At 41.6% G+C, this 27,790-nt stretch overlaps 1 protein-coding gene and 1 long non-coding RNA gene across 2 annotated transcripts in view; one reads left to right on the top strand and one right to left on the bottom strand.

Annotated features, from left to right (window-relative positions):
- Positions 1 to 204: 204 nt before the first annotated feature.
- On the bottom strand, positions 205 to 2,051 carry LOC144222514 (uncharacterized). Its single transcript, XR_013332415.1, has 3 exons — positions 1,940 to 2,051; positions 1,272 to 1,337; positions 205 to 498 (listed from the first exon to the last, which is right to left on the bottom strand). It is a non-coding gene; the product is annotated as an uncharacterized LOC144222514 (long non-coding RNA).
- Positions 2,052 to 2,500: 449 nt separating this feature from the next.
- The window catches only part of CEP120 (centrosomal protein 120), a 78,193-nt gene continuing 52,903 nt past the window's right edge, over positions 2,501 to 27,790 (top strand). Inside the window, exons 1-9 of the mRNA XM_077753014.1 lie at positions 2,501 to 2,603; positions 7,207 to 7,363; positions 8,988 to 9,102; positions 11,827 to 11,968; positions 15,794 to 15,942; positions 19,912 to 20,109; positions 22,002 to 22,229; positions 23,219 to 23,435; positions 24,456 to 24,632. Of these exons, the coding sequence (XP_077609140.1) occupies positions 2,555 to 2,603; positions 7,207 to 7,363; positions 8,988 to 9,102; positions 11,827 to 11,968; positions 15,794 to 15,942; positions 19,912 to 20,109; positions 22,002 to 22,229; positions 23,219 to 23,435; positions 24,456 to 24,632 (1,432 nt within the window). The 5' untranslated portion in view covers positions 2,501 to 2,554. The remainder of the gene's footprint in view (positions 2,604 to 7,206; positions 7,364 to 8,987; positions 9,103 to 11,826; positions 11,969 to 15,793; positions 15,943 to 19,911; positions 20,110 to 22,001; positions 22,230 to 23,218; positions 23,436 to 24,455; positions 24,633 to 27,790) is intronic.

The raw sequence follows: 27,790 nt of genomic DNA, 5'->3' as shown, positions 1-27,790 counted from the left end.
TCGAATTTGCATGTACGTGATGAGTCTCACATTGTCTACTAGACAACATTTTTATATCTTACCAGCTTTTACGTAAGTAAATGTAAGCTAACGTATGATGATTTATGCCAGAACTGAAGTTACCACTGTTTCCTATCACAGATGAAAAAATTAAATTATAGAACAACAGGTGAAGAAGAGATAGATGCAGATTGGCATTATAATTTCATTTCCAGATGGGATACATGGGGAATTTTACGTGCTTAGTTTTGTACAGTATGTGAAAAAAGGACCAACTAAGTTGATGACTTCAGAAGTTCTGATGACACGATTTTGAGAGTCATCGTGTTGTTCAGGGAAGTGGAGAAATCCAGATAAAGGGAACTAAATGAAAATTTTACTGTGTGAAAAAGTTTAGTCAATTTTACTGATTCGTCAGATTTTTCTTTTCTGATTTGCGGTTTTTCTGTGACATCCAGTGATGGTTTACAATGTAGCTTTTCAGCCCTGCTGGGGATCCTAAAATGAAACAATGAGGTGTATGAATCGCAATTCCTAATTCTTGTACAGCTCCTAACTTAAAGTTTGTTATTGCTCATGTAAAAAGATAACCAAATGGCATTTAATACATTTAGGTCCTGAGCTAGGAAATGATGTATACTACTATTATAGTATAGCTGAAACGGAGGTTCTGAAAGGTAAAGTGACTTGCCTGAGGTCACCTAGCATGTAAGTGGTGGAAGTAGGTCCCAAATTTTGATTTCTGGGGATATTTTTTTCCATCGGAGACACTGGTTTCATTGCTTTGGCTTCCTTTTGTCTAAGGTTTAAATTAAATAAGGTTTTATGCCATTATAAGCTTGTATTTTGCTTGCTGTTATTGATCTGTTTGATTTCCTTTGAGTGTTGTCAATGTGGACACATTTATTAGACTGCCCAAGGAGAGGGTACATTAAATAATGACACTGATATTGTATCAACAAAATTTAGACTGTGGCAAACTCCACAAGATACATGAACAATTGCTTTAGTAAAGAGTTTCGAGGGAAAAAAAATGTGGGAGCGACCTATTCATTAAATGAGACAATGGACAGATCAACCAAGTGGAACTGTGTTTCAGAACATCTTTGGATCCCGATTAGAACCAAACAACTGAAAAATAATTACTCGACAACTCTTCAGGGAAATTTGAACAGTGTATACATAAGGGTTTTAAGGAATTATTTTTCAAAATTTTAGGTAAAATAATGCAATTGAGTGAAGTGAAGATTTTAAGATTCTTAAAATCTTACCTAAAAATCTTTCTCTTTTAGAGGTAGATAGCGAAGGAGATGAATTGATACGATATTAGGGGCTTCCTGCAAATTAAGGGAGCAGATGAAGATTGGTCTTTAAATGATAATTGTTGAAGCTGTCTTCTGGGTACTTGATGGTTCACTGTATTATTGCATCTACTTTCAAGTCTGTGTGTACATCTTAAACAAAACAATGCCTTGTTCAGTGGCGGGCCCAAAGTAGATGATTACTCTGCTTTTATATTGCATAATACCTCATTTCAAGGAGCTCTGAAGGGAACGGAAAAGGGTTTTAGAAGTCGTCTAGCCCAGTCTCCACATCCTTCTCCTTTTCTTTTGGGCACCAATGGGAGGGGAGGGGGGTTGAGGATTGTTTTTTCCTCCTTCCTCTCTCCCTCCACCCCGCCCGAGGTCCCTTTTCAAGCTAGATAACCTCCAAAAGATTTCTCATCCTTCCTAAAATAAAGCCTGAAGGTTGGGGGGATACCTTGTTTAACTGGGGTCTTGAGTGTGCTAACTAGTTACTCGATTGTCGGGGGAGGGGGCAGAGAGTCTATACTTTCCATTTCCCCACGCACGTGACAATGTTTTTGTTTCAGGGTAATTTCTAAAGTACAGGAAATTCTCGGAGAGTTTACGTCACCTCCAGCAGTTACAGTAATTACCGTATTGTCGCGACTTGCATTCAAAACGCGAACACTCGCGGGGTGGCGCGAGTCCTACTTAGAGACTCTTCAGTTCAGAATCCAGTCTGAATGTCGTCTAGGAGACAGTGTGAGATTCATTAGATCACTCTGTGATCTAATTTTTAAGCAGTAGTGACACTGGGCATCTGAACGGAGCCAGTTTGGTGTGTGCGCGCGTGTGCGCGTCTTCAGTCTCTGTTGCTCGATTTCCCAGGTGTGTTTGGGGGGAAAAAAAGCAGAGAATACAGCACCTTCACACTCCACGGAGGGGCGCTGCAGGCCTCCTTTGCTGCAGTGGTGCGCCTGCGCAGTCGGTCCCCGCCAACTCGCCCGCCTTCCCCCGTCCGACTAGCAGGGGGCGCTGTGAGGTAATGGACTAGTCTTTCCCTAGGGCTCTGGAACGGAGCGTAAAAGGGCAGGAGGCGAGGCGGGCCGAGGGGCGTTCTATCCTCGACTGCCCTGGTCTCTATCACCCTTTGTCCTCCAGCTCTCCCCCGGCGCTGGGCCTGCGGGCCTGGTTGCTAGGCGGAAGCNACCTCACCCGGGCCCCTCTTCCCCCGCGCAGACCCCGCCTGCGGGCCGCCCACCGCGACCATGGTCTCCAAGTCCGACCAACTGCTCATCGTCGTGTCCGTCCTGGAAGGTGAGCGGCCAGGGGCAGGCTTTGGCGCCTGCAGCCTCCGCACTTGTAACCGAGCGGCGTGCGACGGAGGCTTTGCTAACCTTCGGAACCCTGTCGTCTCTGCTTTTGCGGTCCCCCCAGACTGGTTCAGAGTTGTACTTCGTGAGGCCTGGTAGGCGATTGATTTCGCAGACTCTCAGGGGAGCGCGAGAGCTATTAGGGATCGGTGGTATTTAGCGTGAAGAGCCGGCGCCCCAGAGAACGTAGGAAAAACGATTTCCGTCAGAAGCAGCGCGTCGATGACTTTTACGCGGGAGCTAAGGTGCCGGGGAAGCACGTTCAGCTCGGGGGCCCCCGGGTGATCCCATTTGTGAGAGCCTTGCTGTCGAATCCGTATTTCCTGCGGGCTGAAGTACTGCGGGGGCCATTCCCTTTACAAGTCTTGAGAGGGGACTTAAGGGGACTCTTAGTCAAGACGGTCTGTTCGATACATTCCTAGAAGCCTGGTTTGTTGACTAAAGTGACCTTTGTTTATTGCAGGCTCGCTGAGGGTCAGGCACTGTGCTGGGAATGTAAGGCTAAAACAGCCGGGGTCCTAAAACCTAAGTCAGAGTATAGCCTGGAGAATGCGTACAATTAATGACGATGTGGGAGAAGGAAAGACCAGCTCTGGGGAAGATGTTCCCGAGGAGGTGACATTTATTTGGGTCCTAAAAGGATGATTAGGATGGGGGGGGGAGAGGAAGGGAGGGCTCTCCAGGCAAAGGGAAGAGGAAAGAACACTTAAGGTATGGAAAGACAAGGAATATTCTGCCCCTGCTCAAATTCGGTGTGGTGGGAGAGCAGTTGGAGGAAAGTGGAGGGCGTAGGAATTGCCAGGTAAATTGAAGATAAGTTTTTAAAAAAAATTTTTTTTAATGTTTTATTTATTTTAGAGAGAGAGAGAGTGAGAGCGTGCAGGGCAGGGTCAGAGAGAGAGATACAGAATCCAAAGACAGGCTCCAGGCTCTGAGCTGTCAGCACAGAGCCCGATGCAGGGCTCAAATCCACAAACTGTGAGATCATGACCTGAGCTGAAGCTGGATACTCAACCGACTGAGCCACCCAGGCGCCCATAAGATAGGTTTTGAATAACCTCACAGTAGTCATCCTGAGTTGGGCTGAGGAATGGCTGCCCCCCACCCCCATTGGAGGTATTTTGTTGGAGGCCTGGCACTGTTTTGGGGGGTAGTGAGAAGGAATGAGTAGTATAATGGCTTTTGGAACAGAAAACTGACCAGAAGCCATAAATTGGTGGGACATTTTTAGCTGTTCTGTCCCTGATTGTTTAAAGACCGAGGGCTGAAATCCCTTTGTAATTTGTCAAGAAAAGCTTCTGGACTTGGTACTTGCTTCCTGCTGTGGGGAAACCCAAATGAAAGGCACTCTGTTTCCGTTCAAGGATGTAGGATTCTGTCTTCTTTAGAAGATCAAAAATTCACAGGCAGGAGACAGTATGTTGGAATGCAGTATAATATTAAAAATACGGGATGTAGGGGGCGCCCGGGTGGCTCAGTCGGTTGGGCGGCAGACTTTCGGCTCAGGTCATGATCTCTCGGTTCTTGGGTTTGGGCCCCGCTTCGGGCTCTATGCTGACAGCTCAGAGCCTGGAGCCTGTCTTCAGATTCTGTGTCTCCCTCTCTCTCTGTCCCTCTCCCACTCACTTTCCGTCTCTCTCAAAAATAAGTAAATGTTAAAAATTTTTTAAAAAACCGAAAAATAAAAACATGGGATGTAGGCTGTAAATATAGGTTTTGGGGGTGGGTGGGAATGACGGCTTAAGGGCTGTGAGTAGTTAAGTAATGATGGAACAAAGTCCTTGCCGGCCCTTAGCTAACCCAGGCCAGGGGTGCCTGTGTGACTCATGCCATTAAGTGCGTTTCTCTTGGCTTCTGCTCAGCTCATGCTCTCAGTTCATGAGTTCAGACCACTCATCGGGCTCTGAGCTGACAGTGCTGAGCCTGCTTGGAATTCCCTCCCTCTCTCCCTCTCTCTCCCTCTCCCTCTTCCCTTTCTCTCTTTCTCTCTCTAAATATATAAATAGCCTTAAAAAAAAAAAAACAACCAACCAGCAAACCCCAGGCCAATGATGGAGTAATTATGGTGGCTGGAATGATGAAGAGTTCCCATAGATGACCAGGATCAAGGGAGGTGAACATTGAAGAATATTCTGGTAAATAAGCTTGTAGAGCTACAGTGAATAGACCTTGGAGGATTTCGAAAGCCAAGGAGTTTAATGTTCTAAAAACTAGGGAGGCAGACTGTATTCGTAAATAGGAGAGGATTAGTTGCAGGCGCGTAGCGGTGTGCAGAGGAGAGAACCTACATTCAGGGCTGTCAGTTAGGTGTTGCCGTAAACATACCTCAGAGTGGACCGTGGACCTCCCTCCAAACGTCTCCTTGTGTGTTTGTGTTTCCGTTCATCACAACCGAGCTGTTGCCTCAAGCCCAGAACCTGAGAGTCATTGTCTTCCAGACGGTCACCAAGGTTTGTTGCTAAAATCATGCTGGGTGCTTCATGTAAACTTTTAAATGAGGAGGTTTCCACTGTGAGTGCCCTGCTTTGAGGCCCTGATCTGTCGTAATCTTTTCAGTGGTCTGTTTCATAAATCCCCCCGCCCGCCTTAAGAGACTATCTCCTGTTCACATTACTATCTAGGGATGATCTTTCTGAAATGCAAATTGTCTTAAAATCCCACACCGTCCTAAAGGATAAGGTCTGTACTTTTTAGAACAGCATTCATGGCCCTTTCTGGTAGGCCTCTTGCCTGCTTTTTCGGCCTCCTCTCCTCTCTTGCCATCTGTTGCTACGTCCCCATCTCAGCAGCTACCTGCTCTTTCTTGACTACGCTTCTAGAAATGCCCATCATTCAGAAGAAAATGATGACGTTTTTACCATGCGCCAAAGTTGGGCTATGGGCTGGAATTCCAGGACGGAAAAGACAAGGCTTCTGTTCTCAGGGCACTGTGGCTGGAGTGAGCCAGGCGCCTCTTTGTTCCAGTACTTAGCTTCTGTCCTCAGGCTAACCGGACGGCACAGTTAGGTGTGATGATACAGGCTCTTTGACAGAAATGAAATGCACTTGGGGAACCCCCCATGATCTTTTAGAGCAGCTCAGGATGATGTCCAGAGAGGGGCCTCTGTGAGTGCTCGTTGGGAGAAGCCTGCTTATACATTTGTGCTACGGCTCCTAAATGGGGAGCTTCAAGGTGGAGAGTCAGAGCTCTGCGATCAAGATCTCTCTGACCCCTGCACCTCCTCCTGAGTAGAGTGTGGCAAGGGCAGTAGCAGCTGGGACGTATTTACTTAACACGTGTCTCAGCACTGTGCCCCTCTCCACACCTGCAAACAGGTTGACTCTGAGATTCTTCCTAGTTTTTCTGCTTTCTGTTTGCACTGTTTGCAGTTTGCTTCACTAGACCCTCAGTTCCTTGAGGGCGTATACTCTGGTTTACTCTTTTTATGTCCTGTCATTTGACAGAGTTTACACCGGACTCTGATAACGGCTTCAGTAAACAGTGAAGGAATGGGGTCAGGCAGTACCAGTGAAAAGTGATCCGTAGACAGAATATTTTTTAAATAATTGACCACATTATCCTTGAGATTTGAATGAATGAATACATGTGTCTGCTTTCCTAGGGCTAGTTTGCTGAGTGTTCCTGTGTTAACAGGAAAATTAAGCTGTACATTGGTTTGTTTTTGATTGGTTCCCAACTCTCCGCATGACATGACTGTTCTATATTAACTTCTGGTATAGTAATATCCAAAATTGGTGGAATCACATTTTTAATTCTTCTAAATGTTCCTGAGATTGCTGCTCAAAGTGTGAATCAAGGACAACATTGACATCACGTGGGGGCTGGTTAGAAATGCAGCCTCTCGGGGCGCCTGAGCGGCTCAGTCGGTTCCGTGTCTGACTTCAGTTCGGGTCACAGTCTCATGGTCTGTGAGTTTGAGCCCCACATTGGACTCTGCTGACAGCTCGGAGCATAGAGCCTGCTTTGGAGTCTTTCTCTGCCCCTACCCCATTCACACTCTGACTCTCAAAAATGAATAAATGCAAAAAAAAAAAAAAAAAGGAGCCTCTTAGGCTCCACCTAGTGAACCAGAATCTACATTTTAACAGGGTCCCCAGGTGATTCATGTGCACGTTAATGTTTGAGAAGCACGCTTTTGCAAATTGTAGCCTTCAGTTTGATTCTTATGAATCATGAATTTGCACGAGAGCACACGTTCTTAGGGAGTTAGTGGACTATATAAGTCAACAACTATTTATGTATATCAGTTTTTAAGGGGCACCTGGGTGGGTCAGTGGGTTAAGCTCAGGCTTAACCTTTGGTTCAGGTCATGATCCCACGGTTCCTGGGTTTGAGCCCCACATTGGGCTCTGTGCTGACAGCTCAGAGCCTGGAGCCTGCTTCAGATTCCGTATCTCCCTCACTCTCTACCCCTCCCCTGCTCACACTGTCTCTTTCTCTCTCTCTCAGAAGTAAATAAAACGTTAAAAAAATTTTTAAACGTGCTAAAAGATCATACTTGATTTTTGTACAGTTCCGATTAACCTGTATGGTCTTTTTCTTCCAGGTCGTCATTTCCCCAAGCGTCCAAAGCATATGCTGATAGTAGAAGCAAAGTTCGATGGAGAACAGTTGGCCACTGACCCTGTGGACCACACCGACCAGCCAGAATTTGCTACCGAGTTAGCCTGGGAGATCGACCGGAAGGCTCTCCACCAGCACAGGTGCCTCTCATTGTCCGTTTGTTCTGCTCTAGGCCTGAGGCTGCTAGAGACGAAGAAAGCTGTATCTTTCTAGAGCATAGTAACAGTGATAATACTTGTTTAGGGGTTTTCTCATGTGCCAGGAAATCTTCAAAGTACTTTGCAATAATAATAATTCATTTGAACATCAAGACAGTCTTATGAGGTGGGTGTTAGGATTTCCCGCAATTACAGATGAAAAAACTGAGGCCTAAGAAGGTAAGTAACCTATTATAAGTCAGTCCCCTGAATAATAGGAGAGCCCAGCCCGCTGAGTTCTAGAGCCTAAGTTTTTAAACTATTACATGTAGCTTTTTTCCTGATGTCTGAGAGAAGAGATATTCTAGAAGTGCTGTAATGATGCTTACACAATGTTAAACATGGATTGGAATTGATTGTAATTTCTGTTACTTCCTTTATTATGTACTTTACCTGGCTTGCCAAGGATATATAGAGATAATGTATACAGTAATTCCAGAAGGGTCTCTAATTAATTTTATACTTGATTTCAGACATTTAAACACTTGGTATCAGTACATAAAACAGGCTTAAAGCTACAACCTACTACTTCATGAACTCAGATGACTCGAAATAGGCAAGAGCACTTCTATTTTAAGTAGGATCGAAAAACCGTATTTTTTTTTTCTGGAAAACACAGAATCACTTCATTCCTGCTGTATCTTAGGACTAAAGCAAATACAATGATGAACTTAGAAAATGAACATAAGAAGAAATTTATTTTCTTCTGTGGCCAAATCAGTCCATGGATTTGTTTCGGGATTTTCAAGGGCATTAAAGTCCTAGAGGATCAAAATTTTGTGTTCAGTGACTTCCGGAATATCTGCACAGAGTCCTGACATGATATTGGTGCCCACAGCGTTCACAGTAGTGTTAATGCCAAGGGCACCATTCTGCATGTGGGAGGCCGAGAAAAGAACAAGATAAATTGCATGTATATAAATGATGATTGTGTGCCAAGTGCAAGTTTTATAGTCATTCCATGAGAATACAGTGATGGTCAAATGCAATGAGCTCATTCTATGAGGCAGTATAGAGGTTTCAGACTGGCAAGAACCCATGCTATACCAGCCAAGGTCATGCTTACAGAACATTGTCATGTATGATAATAAATTATTACTTGCAATAGTCTGTGATTTTTATGGTATTTAATTCTGAAGTTGATTTCATTTTAGGGAGCAAAAGAGCTTTAAGCATATATGTGTATCTGTAGTTGTATGTGTGTGTGACAGTATAAGGGAAAGAATTTAAAATCAATCTTGAAGATTCATGATCATGGTAATTTTTTAACTTTAAAAGAGTTCTGTGTATTAGAGAACCTTGAAAAACACTGACCTACTGTGGAGCTCCTCAGGTGAGAGAGCCCAAGATTTTTTTACGTGGTTTGAATATTACTTGGTATAATGATAAATAGGCATGATTAATAGTTGATGTCAGTTGGAGAGTTTTGCAGGAAATACAGATACAGATTATTCAAAAGAATTATAATGTCTTGGTAGTAGTAGGCAGCTCTTTCAGAACTCACAGAACATCAGCTCAGCGTGGAGCAGAAGCGAGCTCATCTCTAACATAAATTGTTACATTATAGGCTGCAACGCACTCCTATCAAACTGCAGTGTTTTGCCTTGGATCCTGCATCTTCAGCCAAGGAAACTATAGGCTACATTGTCCTAGACTTAAGAACTGCTCAAGAAACAAAGCAGGTACTGTCCTGTTGATGTGTTGTTACCAATGGTGTTTGGTGGGGACTTCTAGTAGATACCAGGTTGATGGAAAGGACCCGCAGTCCTGGACCTGAAAGGGCGTGGGTGTGAGCAGGTGTGGCGGTTCTTAGGTTTCACTTTAGGAATTTGATTTAGAAAGTCCCGATATTTTGGTCATTTCTTTGACCTAGAACTCTCTTTGTCAAAGAAAATTCTCTCTGAGCTCAGACAGTCGGTCACGCTGCTGTGACCCAGAGCACAGCAGGTTCAGCTTCAGAGCTTTGCTGTCAGAGATGAGCGCCCTGCCGTGTGCCCCGCCCCGGTGAATGGCACCCCTCTTCCAGGTGTGCAAGCCACACCTCCGTTTCCGGCCTCCGCAGCTGTCCCTTTCCAGGTGGTTCCAGGCCTCCGGCCACCCGTTCCCGATCCAGCTGCTGTTGGACATTTTCACTGTTGGGATCCTAGCCTAAGGCACCGTCCTTTCTTAACATTGGCTGTGGAAGTAGCCTTCCGATTGCTTTCCCTGCTTCCCGCTCCTTGCATGTCAGAGCAGGTGAGCTCCCTAAAACGCGCTTGGGGGACCTCACCAGCAGCCTTGCCAGGAACACACACCTAAAGAAGGAAAAACAATTCAGGTCTTGATTCCTATGTCAGTGCTTTTGTTACTGAAAGTGTTCCTTTCCTCTTTTAAAAAATCTCCCAATCTTTTTTTTTTAAGTTTATATATTTATTTTGAAGAGAGAGAGCGAGAGAGAGCTTGCACATGAGTGAGGGAAAGCAGAGAGAGCGAGAGCAAGAGGGAGAGACAGGATCCCAGCAGGCTCCGTGATCATGACCAGAGCTGAAACCAGCAGTCGGAAGCTTAACCAGCTGAGCCACCCACGCTGAGCCATAACCATTTTTTATGTTACTGGCTTTGGAAATGCTTCCTTTGAATTTTTGTTAATAACTTTCTTTGGTCACAACTTTCTTAAAACAAAGTAAAAACAAACAAACTTGTCTTTTGAAGTCTTATTCCGGATTTGAATCCTAAAGTAGGATTCTGAAGAAAAATTGATCCGTTACCAACATTTTTGCTGCTAATAGCCACAGTATTTACAGAGGGGCCAGTGAGCTGAGCCCACACTTGGAATCCTTCAAAAGAAATGGAAACTCGAAAGAAATTCACTCACAGAGAATCTGTTTCTCCTCCCTCCTCGGGGACTCTTCACTTCTCTGCCCCTAGGTTCTGAAAAGTCTTTCTTTCTTAAGTCTCAGCCCCTCAACCAGGAGCCATGGTCGTGCCCCTGATGTGTTTCTCTTAAGTAGCTATGCTACAGCCTGCACAGGATGCTTCTGCGGTTGCTATGGTTACACAGGAGGTAAATCCTCTGAGGAGAATACCTGTAAATGCACTTGGCATTCCTTCCTGGCCCCCCCACTTCCCCCACCCTGGCCCCATCTGGTCCTTTCGGACACTTGGTCATTACATTTGCTTCTTACCATTATCAGAGTTCAGGAGAAATGTTTCAGAATTAAGAGTTTTAGGAAAGCCAGACGTTGTCTTAATCTCTCCTCTTTATTAGCAGAAATATTTGAAGTTGGTGAGTAGAATATTTGAAGTTAAAAGTAAATTGATTCTCTGTAAATGAAAAGAAACACACACAAAAAACCCCCAGCTTTGCTTTTTTAAGTTCTGTAACAGAAAAATACAGCATAAATTTTGTGAGTAGCTGAAACTCTTTTTCAGGCTTAGACTTAAAATTGTAATATATCCATCATAAAAAAAAATACAGCAACAGACTATGAGTTTTGCTTTTAAAAAACCTTGGGTGTGGACTTTAAAAAGAAACAACTGTGGCGTAGGCCCATTTTACTTACAAATGTTGATACAAAACTGCAGCTTTGGGTTTTGGTCTATAGAAAGACCCGTTTCTGTGCCTTTATACAATGGTGTTTAGAGTAAGAATGCTGTTTCCATAAATTGAAATGCTGTTCCTGCACTAATGCAACATGCAGTCCTGGGCCATGAGATTGTGCAGGCTGCTTTGAGTATTAGAATTTCTCAAATTACCGGGGCCCGGATATTGAGGTAATTTACGATACTTCATTCTATGAGAAAGCCGTTATATTTCAGCCAGGTATGTGGTTCATAACCCAGAACTCTGCCTTAGGTCTTTGCTTTAGTATTTTGTTAGTGTTTTTTTTTTGTTAACGATAGCTCTTTATATTTGGTATATTCAGAACAAAGCAGAAATTTGGCAGGCAGTGAAGGCATATACCAGAAAAAGTGAAAATTTAGGGGTTAGGAAAATGGAAAATTGGTAGTCTAAACTTTTTATCTTCTTTTTTTAATATTTCTTTTTGAGAGAGAATGAACGAGCACAAGTGGGGGAGGGGCAGAGAGGAAGGGAGACAGAATCTGAAGCAGGCTCCAGAGCCTGACGCAGGACTTGAACTCCCAAACCGTGAGATCATGACCTGAGCTGAAGTCAGATGCTTAACCAATTGAGCCATCTAGGCATCCCTAAACTTCTATTTTTTTTTTTTTTTTTTTAGGAGAAAATACAGTTAGCTTCTTAAGCAGAATTAGACTCTTTTGAGGAAAATGTGAAAAATATTCAAAACGAGGAGAGGGTACTAAGGAACTACAGGAAATACATTTGGAAGCTTATAGAACGTTTCCCACTGTTGTTTGTTTCCTATTAATTATTAAGGTGTTTTTGTTTTGTTGTTACTCTCCAGGCACCAAAATGGTACCAGCTGTTGAGCAATAAATACACCAAGTTCAAGTCGGAGATACAGATAGGCATTGCTTTGGAAACAGACACAAAGGCACCAGTGGATAGTTTTAAAGCGAAAGGAGCCCCCCCTCGAGACGGAAAAGGTCAGTGCGTCATCGCTAAGGACGTTGTTGGAAAAGTTACATCTGTGGACTAGAACTTCAGGTGGTATGATAGGAAAATACATGCAGGAGCGTAAACTCATTTTACTCTGGTGCCCCAGACAGACGTTGTCTTGCTGTTAAACACGCAGCACTTGTTGTTTGAAGCTCTTCTTAGAGAAGAGTTGGAAATAAGCAAGATTTTCTTTTCTTTATTTGGTATGACAGAAGAAACCACAAATTTGTATTCTTAAAAAGGGCTGTTTCAGAAAATTTCCTTCCCAGGATGAGCACAAAGGTGAAAACAGTTACGCTGTTTTCTCTTCACTCACCTGTTAACCATACCTTCATGTTTTTCTTTCCTTTTTTTTCTGTAGTTAATAAACTTTACTTTTTAGAGCAATTTCAGGTTCCCAGCAGAACTGAGTGTAAAGTGCAGAGTGCTGCTGCTTACCTCGGTCTCCTCAGCCACACAACCTCTCCATTGTCAACATCCCACACCAGAGGGGACCGTTTGTTAAAACTGATGAACCCCCACTCACTACCTAGCAAGGCATTATCACCTGGAGTCCACAGTTTTTATTAGCATTTATTTTTGGTGCTTTATATTCTGTATGTTGTGACAAATGTGTAATGACCTACATCTGTGACTGTAGCACCCCACAGAATAGCTTCACTGCCCTAGACATCGTCTGTGCTCTGCATCTCCCTCCCTTCTGCCCAACTCTGGCAAACACTGGTTTTTGTTTTTTTTTGTTTTTAATTGAAGTCTGGTTGACACAAAATGCCATAATAGTTTCAAGTGTACAGCATAGTAATTTGACAAGTCTGTTCCTGATGCTCTGCTCAGGATCATTCTCTATATATAGATCATACCTATACTTATGCACAAGTATAGATCCCCTGTGTCACCATAGAAGGCCATTACAGTACCATCGCTACGTTCCCTGTGCCGCGCCTTCCATCCTTCCATTACTGGAAGCCTGTACCTCCCACTCTCCTTCATTCAGTTTGCCTACCTCCCCCTTCCCTCTGGCAGCCACCAGTTTGTTCTCTGTGTATTTATAGATCTGATTCTGCTGGGAATATAGTTTGCATCATTTGCAGACAAAGACTGTTTAATGTCTTTATTCCCGGTCTTCATGCCTTGTTTCCTTTATCTTCCTGCCTTCGCTAGGACTTGTCGTCTGGTACCCAAAAGCCATGGTGAAAGGGGATCTCCTTGCCTAGTTCTGTAGGATTTTTATGGATGTGCTTTATTGCATTGAGAAAGTCACTCTCTATTTTAATTTGCTGATGGTGTTTTATCGTTACTGAGTGTTGGGTTCTGTCAGATGTTTTTTCTGCATCTTTTGATACCATCATGTGGTTTTTCTTCAGTCTGTGATATGATGGATTATAACACATTTTTGAATGCTGAACTAGTCTCGCATACCGGAAAAAAATTGCATTTGGTTGTGGTGTGTGGTTCTTTTTATACATTGTTGGATTCATGTGGCTAATATGTTGTTGAGAATCTGTGCATGTATGTTAATGAGACAGTGGTCTGTTTTCTTTTTTGTAATGTCTTGGTCTGGTTTTGACATCAGGGTAATGCAGGCCTCATAGAATGAGTTAGGAATTATTTCCTCTGCTTCCGTCATCTGAAAAAGATTACAAAGAATTGTTTTTTCTTCCTTGAATGTTTGGTAGAATTCACCAGTGGAGTTATCAGGGTCTGGTGCTTTTTGTTTTGTAAAGTTGTAACTGATTTGACTTCACCAAAGGATATAGGCCTGTCTAGATTGTGTGTTTCTTCCTGTGTGAGTTTAGGCAGATGGTGTCTTTCAAGAAAGTTGGCCCATTTCATACAGGTAATCGAATTTGTGGATAAAAAGTTCCTGTAATATTCTTTCAGTATCCTTTTAATGTCCATGGAATCTACAGTTATTCTCTTTTTATTTTGGATGTTAGTAATTTGTATTTTCTCTTTATCTCTTAGTAACGTTGGCTAAATGCTTACTGATTTTATTGATGTTTTCAGAGAGCCAACTTTTGGTTTCTTTGATTTTCTTCATTGATTTCATGTTACCAGTTTCATTGATTTAAGCTCTAGTTTTTATTATGTGTTTTAACATAGTAAGTTTTATTATGTCTCTTTCTCTGACTGAAATATGATCTGCAAAAATTTGCTGCTCTTCATCTACTTTCCTGAAAGAGATCAACAGTGTGGGGCTCAAACCCATGAACTGTGAGATTGTGACCTGAGTGAAATCAAGAACTGGACACTTAACCGACTGAGCCACCCAGGTGCCCTTGGATGCCTTTTAAGTCTGTTTGTTATCTGATTGGTGAGGCTAAGACTTCCACTACTGTGTTAAGAGTGGACTTCCTGGTCTTGTCCTTGAGCGTAGTGGAAAAGTTCTCGGGTTTTCCCCATCGAGGATGATGTTAGCTGTCCATACATGGACATAAATAAGACCCATATATGGTCTTAATTAAGTTGATATATGTTCCATCTATCCCTACTTTGTTGAGGGTTTTTATCAAGAATGTCTGCTGTGTTTTGTCAAAAGCTTTTCCTGCGTCTATTGAGAGAATCTTATGGTCCTTTTCCTTTCTTGTACTAATGTGGTTTATCACATTGATGGACTTGCAGATACCCAACCACCCTTGCAGCCCAGGAATAAATTGCACTTGATATAGGTGAATAATTCTTTCAAGGTACTGTTGGATTCAGTTTGCTAGTATCTTGTTGAGAATTTTTACATCTGTGTTCATTAGGGGTATTGGCCTGTAATTCTCCTTTTTAGTGGGGTCTTTGTCTGGTTTTGGAATCAAGGTAATGCTGGCCTTGTAGAGTGAGTTTGGAAGTTTTTCTTCCATTTTCATTTTTTTTGGAGCAGTTTGAGAAGAATAGGTATTAATTCTTCTTTAATGGCTGGGAGAATTCCCCCGGGAAGCCATCTGGCCCTCTACTTTTTTTGGGGGGGGACATTTTTGATTACTGATTCAATTTCATTCATTGTTACTAGTCTGTTTAAATGTTTTGTTTGTTTCTCTTTCCAGTTGGTGGTTTGTATGTTTCTAGGAATTTATCCATTTCTTCCAGGTTGTCCAATTTGTTGGCATATAATTTTTCATAATATTCTCTTACACTTTTTTATTTGTGCGGTGTATTCTCTTAGAATTGTTTGTATTTCTGTGATTTTGGTTGGGTTTTCTTTAATTTGTGATTTTTATTATTTGGGTCCTATCTCTTTGATAAGTCTGCCTAGGGGATTATCATTTTTATTCTTTCAGAGAACCAGCTCCTAGTTTCATTGATCTATTCTGTTTCTATATCATTTATATGTTATATAATTATATGTTATATATTATATCGGAGAAAACTACTTACTGATAGGGTATGCATATATATGAGTGGGAGTTTTCCCACTGCTCTTCTCAAAATTGGTTCATGGTTTCCTCTTAGGAAACTATTCCAGTATTTAGCTTGATATCCGGGAAGCCTCTGCTTAGGCCTCCAGCGCCACCGTGCCTTCGGGCCTGTCACCCTGTGATCCAGCACCACGCCAGCCTCCCTTCTCCAGCGCAGGCTTGCTTTTCTTCCCGGCCTTTGCAGGCCAGTTCCTTCTGCCTCGAACACTCTTTTCTACTCCCTTATTGTCTATTCAGTTACCTTTGGTGAGTGTGTTACAAAAAAGAAAATCCAAGGGAACCTTATTGAGATACTACCTGTATCCATGAAAACTGCAAGTAAAACACGAAGCACGACCAGCTTTCAAAATGTTCACAGTGGTTTATGGAAAACAATAACGTAGTTTAATTGTGTTTTTACTCTTAAAGTACCTGCCAGCTTGTCTGGCCTTGACCCCAAGGACATTGTGGCAGTGCTGAACGAGGAGGGAGGCTACCATCAGATCGGACCAGCCGAGCATTGCACAGATTCCTTCGTTATGTCCGTGACCATCGCGTTTGCCACCCAGCTGGAGCAGGTAAGACTTTTCCTCCAAGTAGTGAGTCACAAAGAACTGACAAGATTGATTTTTTTAAAAAAATTTTTTGCCTTTTGGGTATTACCAAGATTTGCAAGTGGGACTGTTTTTTTACTTTTAAAGATGTAGAAACATGTTTCCCTTCATATCAGAAAATATTTCTGCTTTAAGAGTAAATTGGTATGATGTTAGTAGTAAGAGAATAAATTAAATCTCTGGGGATTTAGAAGAAAGCCCATCAGTAAATGTTGTTTCCCATTGTACTGTGTGGCATTGTAAGGACTGGTCTGAGAGGATCTTTTTTCTTTTAAGTATTGAAAAATTTGCTTTTTGGAGAAATGTTCAATGTTGGGAACACTGGGTCTCAGTCATACTTTATTGGGTATCATGTCTGGGATTAGATGTTACCTTATTTACAAACTAACAAATTAGCCAGTTACAACTCTTGGGGGGGGTGTTGCTCGATGACAGAAGGTTTCTGGATCAGAGACACAGGACTGTATTACTCTCTGCACAGCAGACACGAACATCTGCATATCGCGTGCAGTCTTCCTTATGCAGAGTCCCAAGGGGTGATACTGCGGGGCCCAGGTGGCTGCTGTCCACAGAGTGGGTTTCCATCACAGCTGAGGAACCCAGAACACTCCATTGTAAGCTGCCTGGTCTCTCCAGGAAGACACTTGACCTAATCCCTCTGGGTTACCAGCTGTAGAAGCAGCACCGGGAAGTGGCCTGTGTGGGAGGGGGCAGGGCCTTGTGATGTGGGTGCCTCAGCAGGAAATGCAGGGACGGAGGACCCACGCCCGTATTGCCTCTTCACCAGAATGGCTCAGCACAGCATGAGCTGGTACTCTCCTGTCCTTCTCAGGATCAGGGCCAGTTTTCTCTGCATTATGTCGATGGAAAGCAGCTGAAGTAAATTAATGTTTTCAAAACTAGAGAATATGGTTTATGACTTAAAATTTTCACCATACTATGAGCTTTCTTAGAAGTACAAAGTTCCCACATGGCCCACATTTACTAGTGAAATAGGAGTTAGCGACCACAGATTTACACAACTTGCAACACTGTCAGGTAAAGATTTTTCTCAGGAAGTATGTATAATTTTGTCACAGTAAATTTCTTATTTTTGCCTTTCCCCATCAGTTTTTCTCTTTTTCTTCATAAAGCCCTGCCTATGGATTACTCTACCCTTCATGTGCCATTCTGGTTAGGGGGAAGGTCAGTCACTCAGGATTTTTTTTTTTTTTTTTTTTGTAAAAACTCAAAAACCAGAATGATAACTGGCTGTTGACTGTCTCTGCTAAAAATTAAGCCAAAATGGGTTCCTCAGAAAGAGTAAACAGAATTACCATGGAGCCCGGCAGTTGTACTGCTAGGTGTGTATCAAAGGAATTGAGAACAGGTGTTCAAACAAAAACGCGTACAGGATTGTTCATAGCAGTATTCACGGTATCTAAAAGGTGGAAACAGCCCACACACCCATCAGTGTCTGCATGTATAATGGGGTATTGCTCAACTCTTAACGGAATGGGGCACCAACACGTGCGGACAGGAAGCACATTTGTGGCTTCCTGGGGCTGGAGGAAGGGGCACATGGGGAGTGAGTGCTCCGTGGTTCCGGTGTTTGTCTTGGGGATGGTGAAAGCCTCGGGGAGCTAGGTGTGGTGACCCTAGGTGGGGGAGCATACTCGACACGGTGAATCTGCTCTGTTATTGGGGTGTCCACATTCTCGTGGTTACAGTGATAGGTCTTCTGTTGTGTATTTTACAATAATTAAAAAACACAAAAAATGAAGTCCGATAGTGTATTCATCCTTTGATACTGCTGAAAATTTTTGTTTGCTTTTTTCATTTTTTAAAGACAAGCCAAGGATTTTTTTATTTCTTTCTTTGTTTTTATTGAGAGAGAGCATGAGCACGGCAGAGGCAGAGAGAGGAGGAGAGAGAATCTCTGATGTGAGGCTCAGTCCCGTAAGACGTGAGATCGTGACCTGAGAAGAAATCAAGAATTGGATTGGGACGCTTGGGTGGCTCAGTTGATTGAGCATCCGATTTTGGCTCAGGCCATGATTTCATGGTTTGTGGGTTTGAGCCCCGAGTCAGACTCTGTGCTGACAGCTCAGAGCCTGGAGCCTGCTTCAGATTCTCTGTCTCCCTGTCTCTATGCCCCTCCCTGCCCATGCTCTGCCTCTCTCTCTCAAAAGTAAACAGTAAAAAAATTAAAAAAAAAAAAAAAAAGATTGAGCCACCCAAGCCAACCATTTTATAAATTAGCCATTTTGTCTTTTCCCTTCATGGTAGTGAAAGGTGGCATGAGAAAGCATTTAGCAACAAACAAACAAATGAAAGATACCTTTTCAGATGCACACCAGTGACTTAGCTTGATACTATCAAGTGGTAGAAGGGAAGAATTAGTTTGGAGCAGCCACTGGGTGGTGATAACTGTGGGTTCCTCCTTCTCTTAAATACTGAAAGTTGAGGGTTTAAAAAACCAGGGATGACAATGGATTTTTAGAAGAATCTTTTCTCTTAGTGGAATTACTTAAAATGAAATATTCTATGAAATATCTAAGGGCCATCTTTACTTCTTAAAATTTTTATTGCTTTCTGATTATGGAAGAAACCAAAGGGAAAAAAGTAGTCTCTTCTGATAGAACTCAGAAATAATCATTGGTGACAAGGTACTATATTTTCTTCTTCAGACATTTTTGCATTCACCTAATAGCTGACTCTGTGCTGGGTGGTGGTGGTGTCCAGTTGAACATGTTTTTTTTCTCGTAATCCTTGTACTGACCCTAAAAGAAATGGAGGTCCAGAGTGAAGAGCAGATTGTCCAGTGCTTCACAGCAAGCCATGGACAGAACCAGGACTGGGGGCTTAGTCCACAGTTTGCTCTTAGCAGCTATAGGTATACAAGTGCTGCCTCCCTGTGTATAAATCTACATGATTAAAATCTGCTCAAGTACATTTTTTTTCTCAGATACATTAATGTATGGGATTAAAGTAAACTTTTACTTTACATGTAAAAATATTCCTCTATCTGAAGCAGTAAATAGCTTTTGAGTATTTACTACATTATTTTACACAAATTATTGAATATTTGCTATATACTGAATACGGAGCTGTTATATTCTCAGTGGTTAATTTTATTTTCATGAACCATACAAACTGTCATGTAACTTTTCTTGGCCTAAGAGTATGTTTTAGATAACTTCCATGTCAGTATATCATTATGTAGCAGCCATGTTGTATGATAACTAAATATATTTAAGCCATCTTCTACTGGTGAATGCAACAATTGTTATTTTTAACAACATGCTTGTGAACACTTAGGGTCTGTTAGATATTTTGTATTTTATGAGACAAGAATCAGTGTCTTTGCCATGCCATTGGTGTCCATGAAACTACCAGCTTCGAGAAGTAACATTCTTATTACAGGAAATATCCTGTTGGAACTGTTAACTTTTCTAGGTTTCCCACTTTTGGCTGAGTGGCTAGAAAGCTTTTCTCTCAAAGGGCTGCACTAGGGTGTTACATTAAATAGCCTGCATGAAGGTTGTTTAAAATGCTCCTTTTATGTATGAAGAGAGTGGCAGAGTTAAGAAGAGGATGAAATAAGGTATTTGGAAGTAAAGAAGGCTCAGTTTAAAATACCTGATCACTTTCTTCTAAAAGAAATTATCCATACTCGTTCATGGATCACTTGGATGAAAAGTAAACTTCAAAACAAAAGAAACAGCTAAAAAAGCTTTTAGTCTATGGGCTTTTCTAAAATAAACCTTGAAAAATTAATCAAAGTAATCATTTGGTATTAATTTTTCAGAGATTTAGAAGTTTTGAGTGATTTTAAGACTTTGAAATAAAAAAGTCAACATTTTAGCAAAAATTTCAGAGTTCACTAGACATTCATAAGCATGTATAGTGGTTTATAAATGAATATTTTTTTTCCTCCCTGTAAATGTTTAGTTAATTCCATGTACCATGAAACTTCCAGAAAGACAGCCTGAGTTTTTTTTTTACTATTCTTTGCTGGGAAATGATGTTACAAATGAACCCTTCAATGATTTGATCAACCCAAACTTTGAGCCAGAGAGAGCATCTGTTCGAATACGTAGCAGCATAGAAATTCTTCGTGTTTACCTGGCACTTCAGTCTAAACTACAGGTAAGTATGGCAAAAACTTTTTTTTTTTTTTTTTACTTGAGATGATTTTTTAAAGCTTCATAGAGGTACCTAGATTCTTATTTCAGTAGTGAAGGTCATCTTTCTGCTACATCTTTTCATTTCTTAGGAATTCTCCTGACTTGTAAAGTCCCGGTATAGCCATTACTTCAGAATTTTAGGAGATATACTTCTTTATCCAGTAATTATGAAGGAGGTATATCAATTGACAGACTGTATAATAGAAAATGAATATAAAGCCTAAAGATTTCATCATTAATTAGTAGGGTTAGTAGCCATACACACACAGATCATGCTCTTGATTTCAGAATTTGTATACATACTGCTATTAAAAGCTAAGAAAGGGATGCCTGGGTGGCTCAGTCAGCTAAGCGTCTGACTTCGGCTCAGGTCATGATCTCGTGGTTCATGGGTTTGAGCCCCGCATCACGCTCTGTGCTGAGAGCTCAGAGCCTAGAGTCTGCTTTGGATCCTGTGTCTCCCTCTCTCTCTGCGCCCCTCCCCCACCCATGCTATCTCTTTCTCTCAAAAATGAATGAATGTTTTAAAAAATTTAAAAAAAAGCTAAGAAATAACCCAGCTTTCTAAAACCTGCCCTTGAATTGAGAAATTTTGTCAAGTAATGTTCTATTGAACTGTCTTTAAAAGTGAACCTTACTCAGTGAAAATTACTGTTCTGTGTTTTATTACAATTGCTTTTAATCAGACTGAAGTGGGGTAGTATAATAAAGGATTAGGTAGTCCTTTTTTAAAAGCACTCAGTCATTAGATTTCGCTTGCAGTTTGGGTGCGAAGTGGGAAAAGGCTTTAAGAAATTGTAGTAGAGCTGCATTTTGGAGGTGGTTCTGCTAAGTTAAGGATACTAAGGAGCTGAACACTTTATAAAATGATGAACTGCTTGTTCCTGAATTTCGTCTTTTCATAGGGATTTTAGCTTCCTAAACATTTTGAGATGTATTCCCTATCTAAAATACTAGTCTTTACTAAAGTATTGACTTCTTTCTTAATTTAATTCTCCTAGACATTTAAGTCCTAAAAAATCCTTTCTCTCCAGCCCATTAACACCATGGCACTTAATAACATTAAGACTAAATTACAACTCATGGCTGACATTAGAACTAAAAGTCGTTTCGTGTTGTGACTGCTTAGTGTGCATCTGAATGCCAATATAGGAAGGTAATCAAGTTGATACTATAGTATGGAGGTGATTCGTAGTTTTGGAAGGGGGTGATGTTGAAGTTTTGATTAGCTGTCACTGATAAACAGTACATTCCACCTGAGAGGCACTCTGTTTTACCTTGTACTATTAAACACTGTTTTATATATATAATCAGAAAAGCAGGAAAAGAGAAAGAAACACCACAGATGTTTTGTGGGGAAACAAAACAAAAATTATTTCAGGTTCTTTAGTTTCCAAATAGGGCTGGAGCTACTAACTTACTTATTTTTTTACAACTATTTAATGTTGAAATGGAAATAGAAAAAATGCTTGAGGTATTTGTTTTCTATTTACATTCATGTATTCATGATATATTTGCTTATGTAAAAACAACATAGTAAGCTATTAAAGTAACCATAGTTCCTGAAGGAGAAAAGGATGATACCATGTGATTATACGGTACTGGAAGGAAAAATGAAGAAGACTACCTTTATTATTGGGTTCTTAGGAAAGCTTACGCCTTGTCAGTAGTTTCAACAATCATGTATGAGAAGCTTTGACTCAGTCCCTGCAGGTCAGTGATAGAACCTGCATTATACTTCCCTTCTTTGGATCATGTTATAACTTTTTGTTACGGTTGATGTTTCTCCTAAATGAGAATAAATGAGAAATGAGAGACTGTAAAGCCCTATTTCCATTTTCTCTTTCACCTCAGATCCATCTTTGCTGTGGAGACCAGTCACTTGGGAGTACAGAAGTGCCCTTAACCGGACTACTGAGAAAGGGGAGTACGGAAATCAACCAGCGCCCGGTCACAGTTGAGGGTGCTTTTATTCTTGACCCTCCGAACCGAGCCAAGCAAAAGCTTGCACCCATTCCTCTGGAGCTGGCCCCCACCGTGGGAGTGTCTGTGGCTTTGCAGAGAGAAGGCATAGATGCCCAGGCAAGTAGTGACCCTCCATCTCCTCCTCCGGCGTCTCTGCTGTCACTCGTCACTACCCATAAAAGTTGAACTTCAAAAGAGTTACCTAGTGTAAGCAAGTATTTATTATTCTTAATTAGTGGCCTCTAATATAGGTATTTCCTTTCTGGAAAGTACTTTGGCTGCCCCACCTGTAGTTTATAAGTGATAACAGAGCCTTTGCATACCGTTTTCTCCTGTGGTAGGACTCCCCCCAGCCCCCCACAGCTCATGGTCAGTCACTGACAGAGATGGACCTTGTTCCTGGGAATCTGCATTAATGGTGGTATTTTGGTGGACTCAGCTTTAGCTTACACACAGAGTTCTTGGTTCATTTGTGCTTTATGGTCCTCATAAGTATACAGTCCCAGAATCACCTTCTGTACACTGTTCTTCTGAAGAACTGACCTTTATGTGGGTTACGAATTAAAGATAGAAAAGCCGATGTGACAGTTTGAATATATATTTGAATATATATATGTGTATATACACATATATATATATACACGCTTGGGGATAAATATATATATGTATGTATATATTCAAATATATATGTGTATGTTATTAGAAGGAAGTGGAACAAAGGAAAGGAAGAAAATCATACTAGATCTGTTTTTATTTTGGTCTTGTTTTAACATAGGCCTCCATTGTATTTATTGCCTTTGTAACAATAACCTTTCCCGGGGACACCTGTCCCTGACTTCTTACATCAAATATCCCTTCTTACCAGTTAGGATGCATTTTGGTCCTCAGCTCTCGATATCCTGTTCCCTCCTGTCTTCCTTTTTCTGGTCCTAGATGCTACATGAAATTTGCAAATTATGAAGACAAGTAGACTAAGAATATCCAAACTGGAAAGGGAAGCTTATATTTTAAAAATAAGGGGGGGGAGGGCGTCACATTTCTGTTGTTGTTGCTTAATTATGCAGAAAAGTGCTTTGCAAATCACTGTATCTAAAAATTATTTTTAGCCTTTAATTGAATTAAAGACCCAGAAGGAACACGAGCCGCGGCAATCAAAGAAGCGAGTGTTAACTCCTATAAAAGAGAAGACCCTCACTGGGCCAAAGTCCCCAAGCGTGTCCCCTGTTCCGCCCCAAAACCAGTCACCTCCAACCAAAGATGATGCAACCGAGAGTGAAGTGGAGAGCTTGCAGTATGACAGGGACACAAAACCGAATGCAAAAGGTGAGCTGTCCTGACACATGGTTCAGGTATCCACTTCGTAGCCCCCTATTTCACGATGAACAGAGTTTTCACGGTTTGTAAGTATATTAAGAGCCAATACTGTGTGGCGATGTACAAATTCAGTTTAAATGGAATCGAATTGAAATGGAGCCTGTGACTTAATCATAGAATTGGCTAGCGGATAGGAATTTTTCAGTTACTTTTATTTTAGACACAGCCTCTTGAGAAGAAATGACAGAAACTAGTTCTTTTGAACATATTTTTAACTAGTAAACACTTGAATATCTTGAATTCTTAGGAATTTTACAGAGAAGAACTCCTAACCGCCTGTTGTAATACACTCATTATACCCAGTTTTGATGCTAAAGTCCAGGGAGAGACTGGGAATCATTTAACCTGGTTTTTCCATCCACTGCACTAGGACCTGCGGTTACATTTTGTAGCGTAACTAATTAGAGCTGTGTTCCATTAGGAGTCACACGGTAAGGTGCAAGTGACCTCTTGGTCACTGAAGAGCTGTAGGACTTGGTCACTTGCTACACATGTCTGGTCTATAATGGGATTGGATTAGAGTTCTCTTTCTGTTAGACTATGCCCTGTGTGCCTAACACAGCCAGAACTGCTTCTTCAAAAGTGTTGGCCTGATATCTGCAGTAAGTCTGTCCTACAACCCTTCAGATACGAAGTCTAAGTTGAGCTGCCTCTTGGAAATAAGTTTGCACCTGCCAGCCTGCTGTCACATGTTACTGTGTCAGTAGTGAATGCTTTTCTGGTGTGCAGTCTGTGTGGAGAGGAAGGCTTTCTTGACACAGTTCTAAAATGGGAATTCAAGCCTACATAATTTGGGGGCATGTCACTTTAAGAAGTTCCTATGCCTCCTTTCTTAGGTTTAATGAAACCAAATGATCTAATTCCTTGCTTGAAGGGAAATGCGATGGTACCTTTAAGTGAGGTAGATAACTGAAGAGAAAGTGTTACCAAATGGGATTTCTTTCTTTTAACTTTTTCTGTTCATTGCAGCTGTCGGTTCTTCTGTCCCTCTTCCAGTGGCCCAGCCAGTGACCACAGCCACTGCCTCAGAAACCGCCTCAGGACAGAAGGTTGCTGTGCCAGCAACATCACATCATTTTTGCTTCTCAATAGACTTAAGGAGTATCCGTGACTTGGACGTTGGCTTTCCAATCAACTGTATATTAAAATGCAATCTGATTTTTTTTTTTTTTTTTTTTTTTTAAGTATTCTTTTTTGAAGAGCGGTGCCTTTTCTCCGTTGGGGAGTTTCAAAGGGAGAGATAGCACCAGAGAAGGTAGAGCATTTGTTAAACCCATGCACTGAAAAGCCTGCAAGGCTCTGTCCTTATGACCTTGAATTAAACCAGGGTGGCATTGGTGGTATGAGAGGTGGTAATCATTGTAGGCATCGATGATAATTTATTAGTGCTCCTCTTCAAAGAGAGTGACTCTTGAACTTAAACTGTGTTGTTTCAGGTCATCAGGGTGGCTCAGTCAGTTAAGTGTCCCAACTTCAGCTCGGGTCATGATCTCACGGTTCGTGGGTTCGAGCCGCACATCAGGCTCAGAGCCTGGCGCCTACTTTGGGTTCTTTATCTCTCACTCTCTCTGTCCCTCCCTTTCTTGTGCTCTGTGTCTGTCTCCTGCAGAAATGAATAAACATTAAAAAAATGTTTTAAAATGCGTTGTTTCTCGAAAAGGTGTCACAGGGCAAAATTAAGGGAAGTGTAGTGTCTGATTTTTCTATGAAACTGCATTATAATGGGAGGTGATATGTCTGCCACCTACCCTTGATAACAGACTCTCAGAACCATCCATAATGGACTGCCTATGGAATGTGTCTACCTTTTTCCATATAAAGCAATGAAATACTTACATATTTCACTCAGTTAAATGGCTTTACTCAATAGCCTGTTTTTAACAATAATACATCTTCATAAACCTTTTGGTTGAAATGTATATTAAATGTAATATAATAATGTGTTTTAGTTCAGAGTGGTTAGTTGTTCTTAGCGTTTCCTTGGAGCAAGCACTAGCATTCCTAACAGTTAGTGCTCTTTTTGCAATTAAAATGCGAAAATCTTTCTGTCATCTTGGACATTCCCAGGAATGTCCTGGGAAGCATCTGCACACTGCTTCCTGCTAGTACGTGAGGCATTCCTGCCTTTCACATGCATACGTTCACTCATACTTGTATCCCCTCTTTTGCTTCTTAGATTCCTCTCAAGCTCTATCCAGAATCTTCTCAGCTTGGATGTGAATAATGGACAGAATCAAAGGGACCCGACACTTGAGCTTGACTGTGAATTCACAGAATGGCAGTGTTTATATCACAGCTTATGTTGTACTTTTACCTCCTCCCAAAGGCTGAGAATCATTATTAAAGTGTCATTTGAAATTGAGGAACAGAAAAAGTTTTCTCTCAGAGAGCTTTTCTCAAAGGGTTTATAGAACATCTCAAAATTATTTTTAGAAGTAGAATTATTACTCCTTACTATTATATCTACTCTTTTTATCTTTCTGCCTCTACTTTTAATTTAACTAATTTTATTTTAATTTTATTTATTTAGAGAGAGCACAGGGGAGAGGGACAGAGGGAGAGAGAGCATTTAAAGTAGGTTCCAGGCTTAGCATGGATCCCAACCTACTGCTTAATCCCGTGACTCTGAGATCATGACCTGAGCTGAAATCAAGAGTCAGATGCTCAACCGACTGAGCCACATAGGCGCCCCTCTCCCTTTACTTTTTTAACTGAAATCTCTTTTCTGCTGCTCCTAGAGAATGTGATCTTAGGGTACCTAGAAATGATGCTGGCTACAAGCATAGAAATATTGAGGTAAAATTAGAGGCTGTGAGGGGGAAGCCTTGTACTAGCCCCCTGAGCAAGCACTCATCTTCGTTTTTGTGGTTCTGTCTTGTCCTACAGGCCATTTGTTTAATCATTAAGTGCCCACATGCCAGCAGTGTGCCAGGTATTAGGAGTTGGTGGGCCACGTAAGCAAAGAGCTCAACCTAGTGAACAAGACACATTGAGAAATCAGTCAGCATACGAGAAGGCTAGAAGTTCACTCAGCAAAGAGAAGGGGGAAAATACTCTAAACTGAGGAAACTGTCATGATTTCCTTCATGTTCTGCCTGGAATTCACTTGATGCTAAGGGCCATTGGTTCTGTCTTTGAGTCAGTTGTTGGCAGTTTTTAAAACCCTGGCCATTTAACTTTCTGCTTGATAAATTTTATGTTACCTTGCTCTCACTGGTATGAAACTGTGGTTAGCAACTGTGGAATGGAATTTGTGAGATGAGCTGATTTCATTGCATGTGTCATTATGTAGGAATGGAGTAGATGTGCAGGATTCTAGTAGGAAAAGCAGTTTTCACTACTAGGCCCTAAATTCTTGTTCTTACAATGAATGACGGAGACACAAGATGAAATGGAAGTGAGCTTTAAGTTGTCTTTCTGTTTGGCTTCAAATAGAAAGTAAGTTCAGCAGTAGTCAGACATGTTCCCATTTAATCAGGTGTGGTTTCTGTGACGAAAGGAAGAAATAGTCTTGTTATTCATTGAATCATCCACTTCCATCCCTGATTCCCAAAGACAGAATACCATGGTTGCACCCTCTGGGAACTGACTAGGGGTTTCAGCCTGTAAATATCAAGACATCATTAAAACATTTTTTTCATGTTTATTTATTTATTTTGAGAGAGAGAGGCAGACAGAGCATGAGTAGGGGAGGTGCAGAGAGAGAGATGGAGAGAGAGAATCCCAGCAGGGTCCCCACTGCCAGCACGGAGCCTGATGCGGGCCTCTTTCCCACAATGATAAGATGATGACCTGAGCCGGAGTCCACAGCCAGACGCTTAACAGACTGAGCTACCCAGGTGCCCCAAGATGTTATTCAATAAAGAAAATAAGTTTAGAAATTAAATTCAGGGGCACCTGCGTGGCTTAGTTGGTTAAGCGTCTGACTTCGGCTCAGGTCATGATCTCACAGTTCATGTGTTCAAGCCCTGTGTCGGGCTCTATGCTGACAGCTAGCTCAGAGCCTGGAGCCTCTTTCAGATTCTGTATCTTCCTCTCTCTCTGATCCTCCCCTGTTCACGCTGTCTCTCTCTCTCTCTCTCTCTCTCTCTCAGAAATAAAACATTAAAAAAATTAAAACAAAAAAGAAATTAAATGAAATTCAGAAGGTACTTCCTCAACGTTTACTCTGTGCCAAAAACTGCTGATTTGTTGCTGGGAGGGTAGAGGTGGAAAAGACGGGTGCCACGCCCCCAGGGGACTCCTGGACAAATGGCAGCTGGGTTTTCGTTTAGTGGCGTCGCTGTCACTCCTAAATTCTAGAG

This window comes from Crocuta crocuta, unplaced genomic scaffold (assembly GCF_008692635.1).
Source record: "Crocuta crocuta isolate KB4526 unplaced genomic scaffold, BGI_CrCroc_1.0 scaffold377, whole genome shotgun sequence".
In the NCBI taxonomy this organism is placed as follows: domain Eukaryota; kingdom Metazoa; phylum Chordata; class Mammalia; order Carnivora; family Hyaenidae; genus Crocuta; species Crocuta crocuta.
Note: the sequence above shows the minus strand (reverse complement) of the source record. Positions and strands in the feature narration are given on the sequence as shown.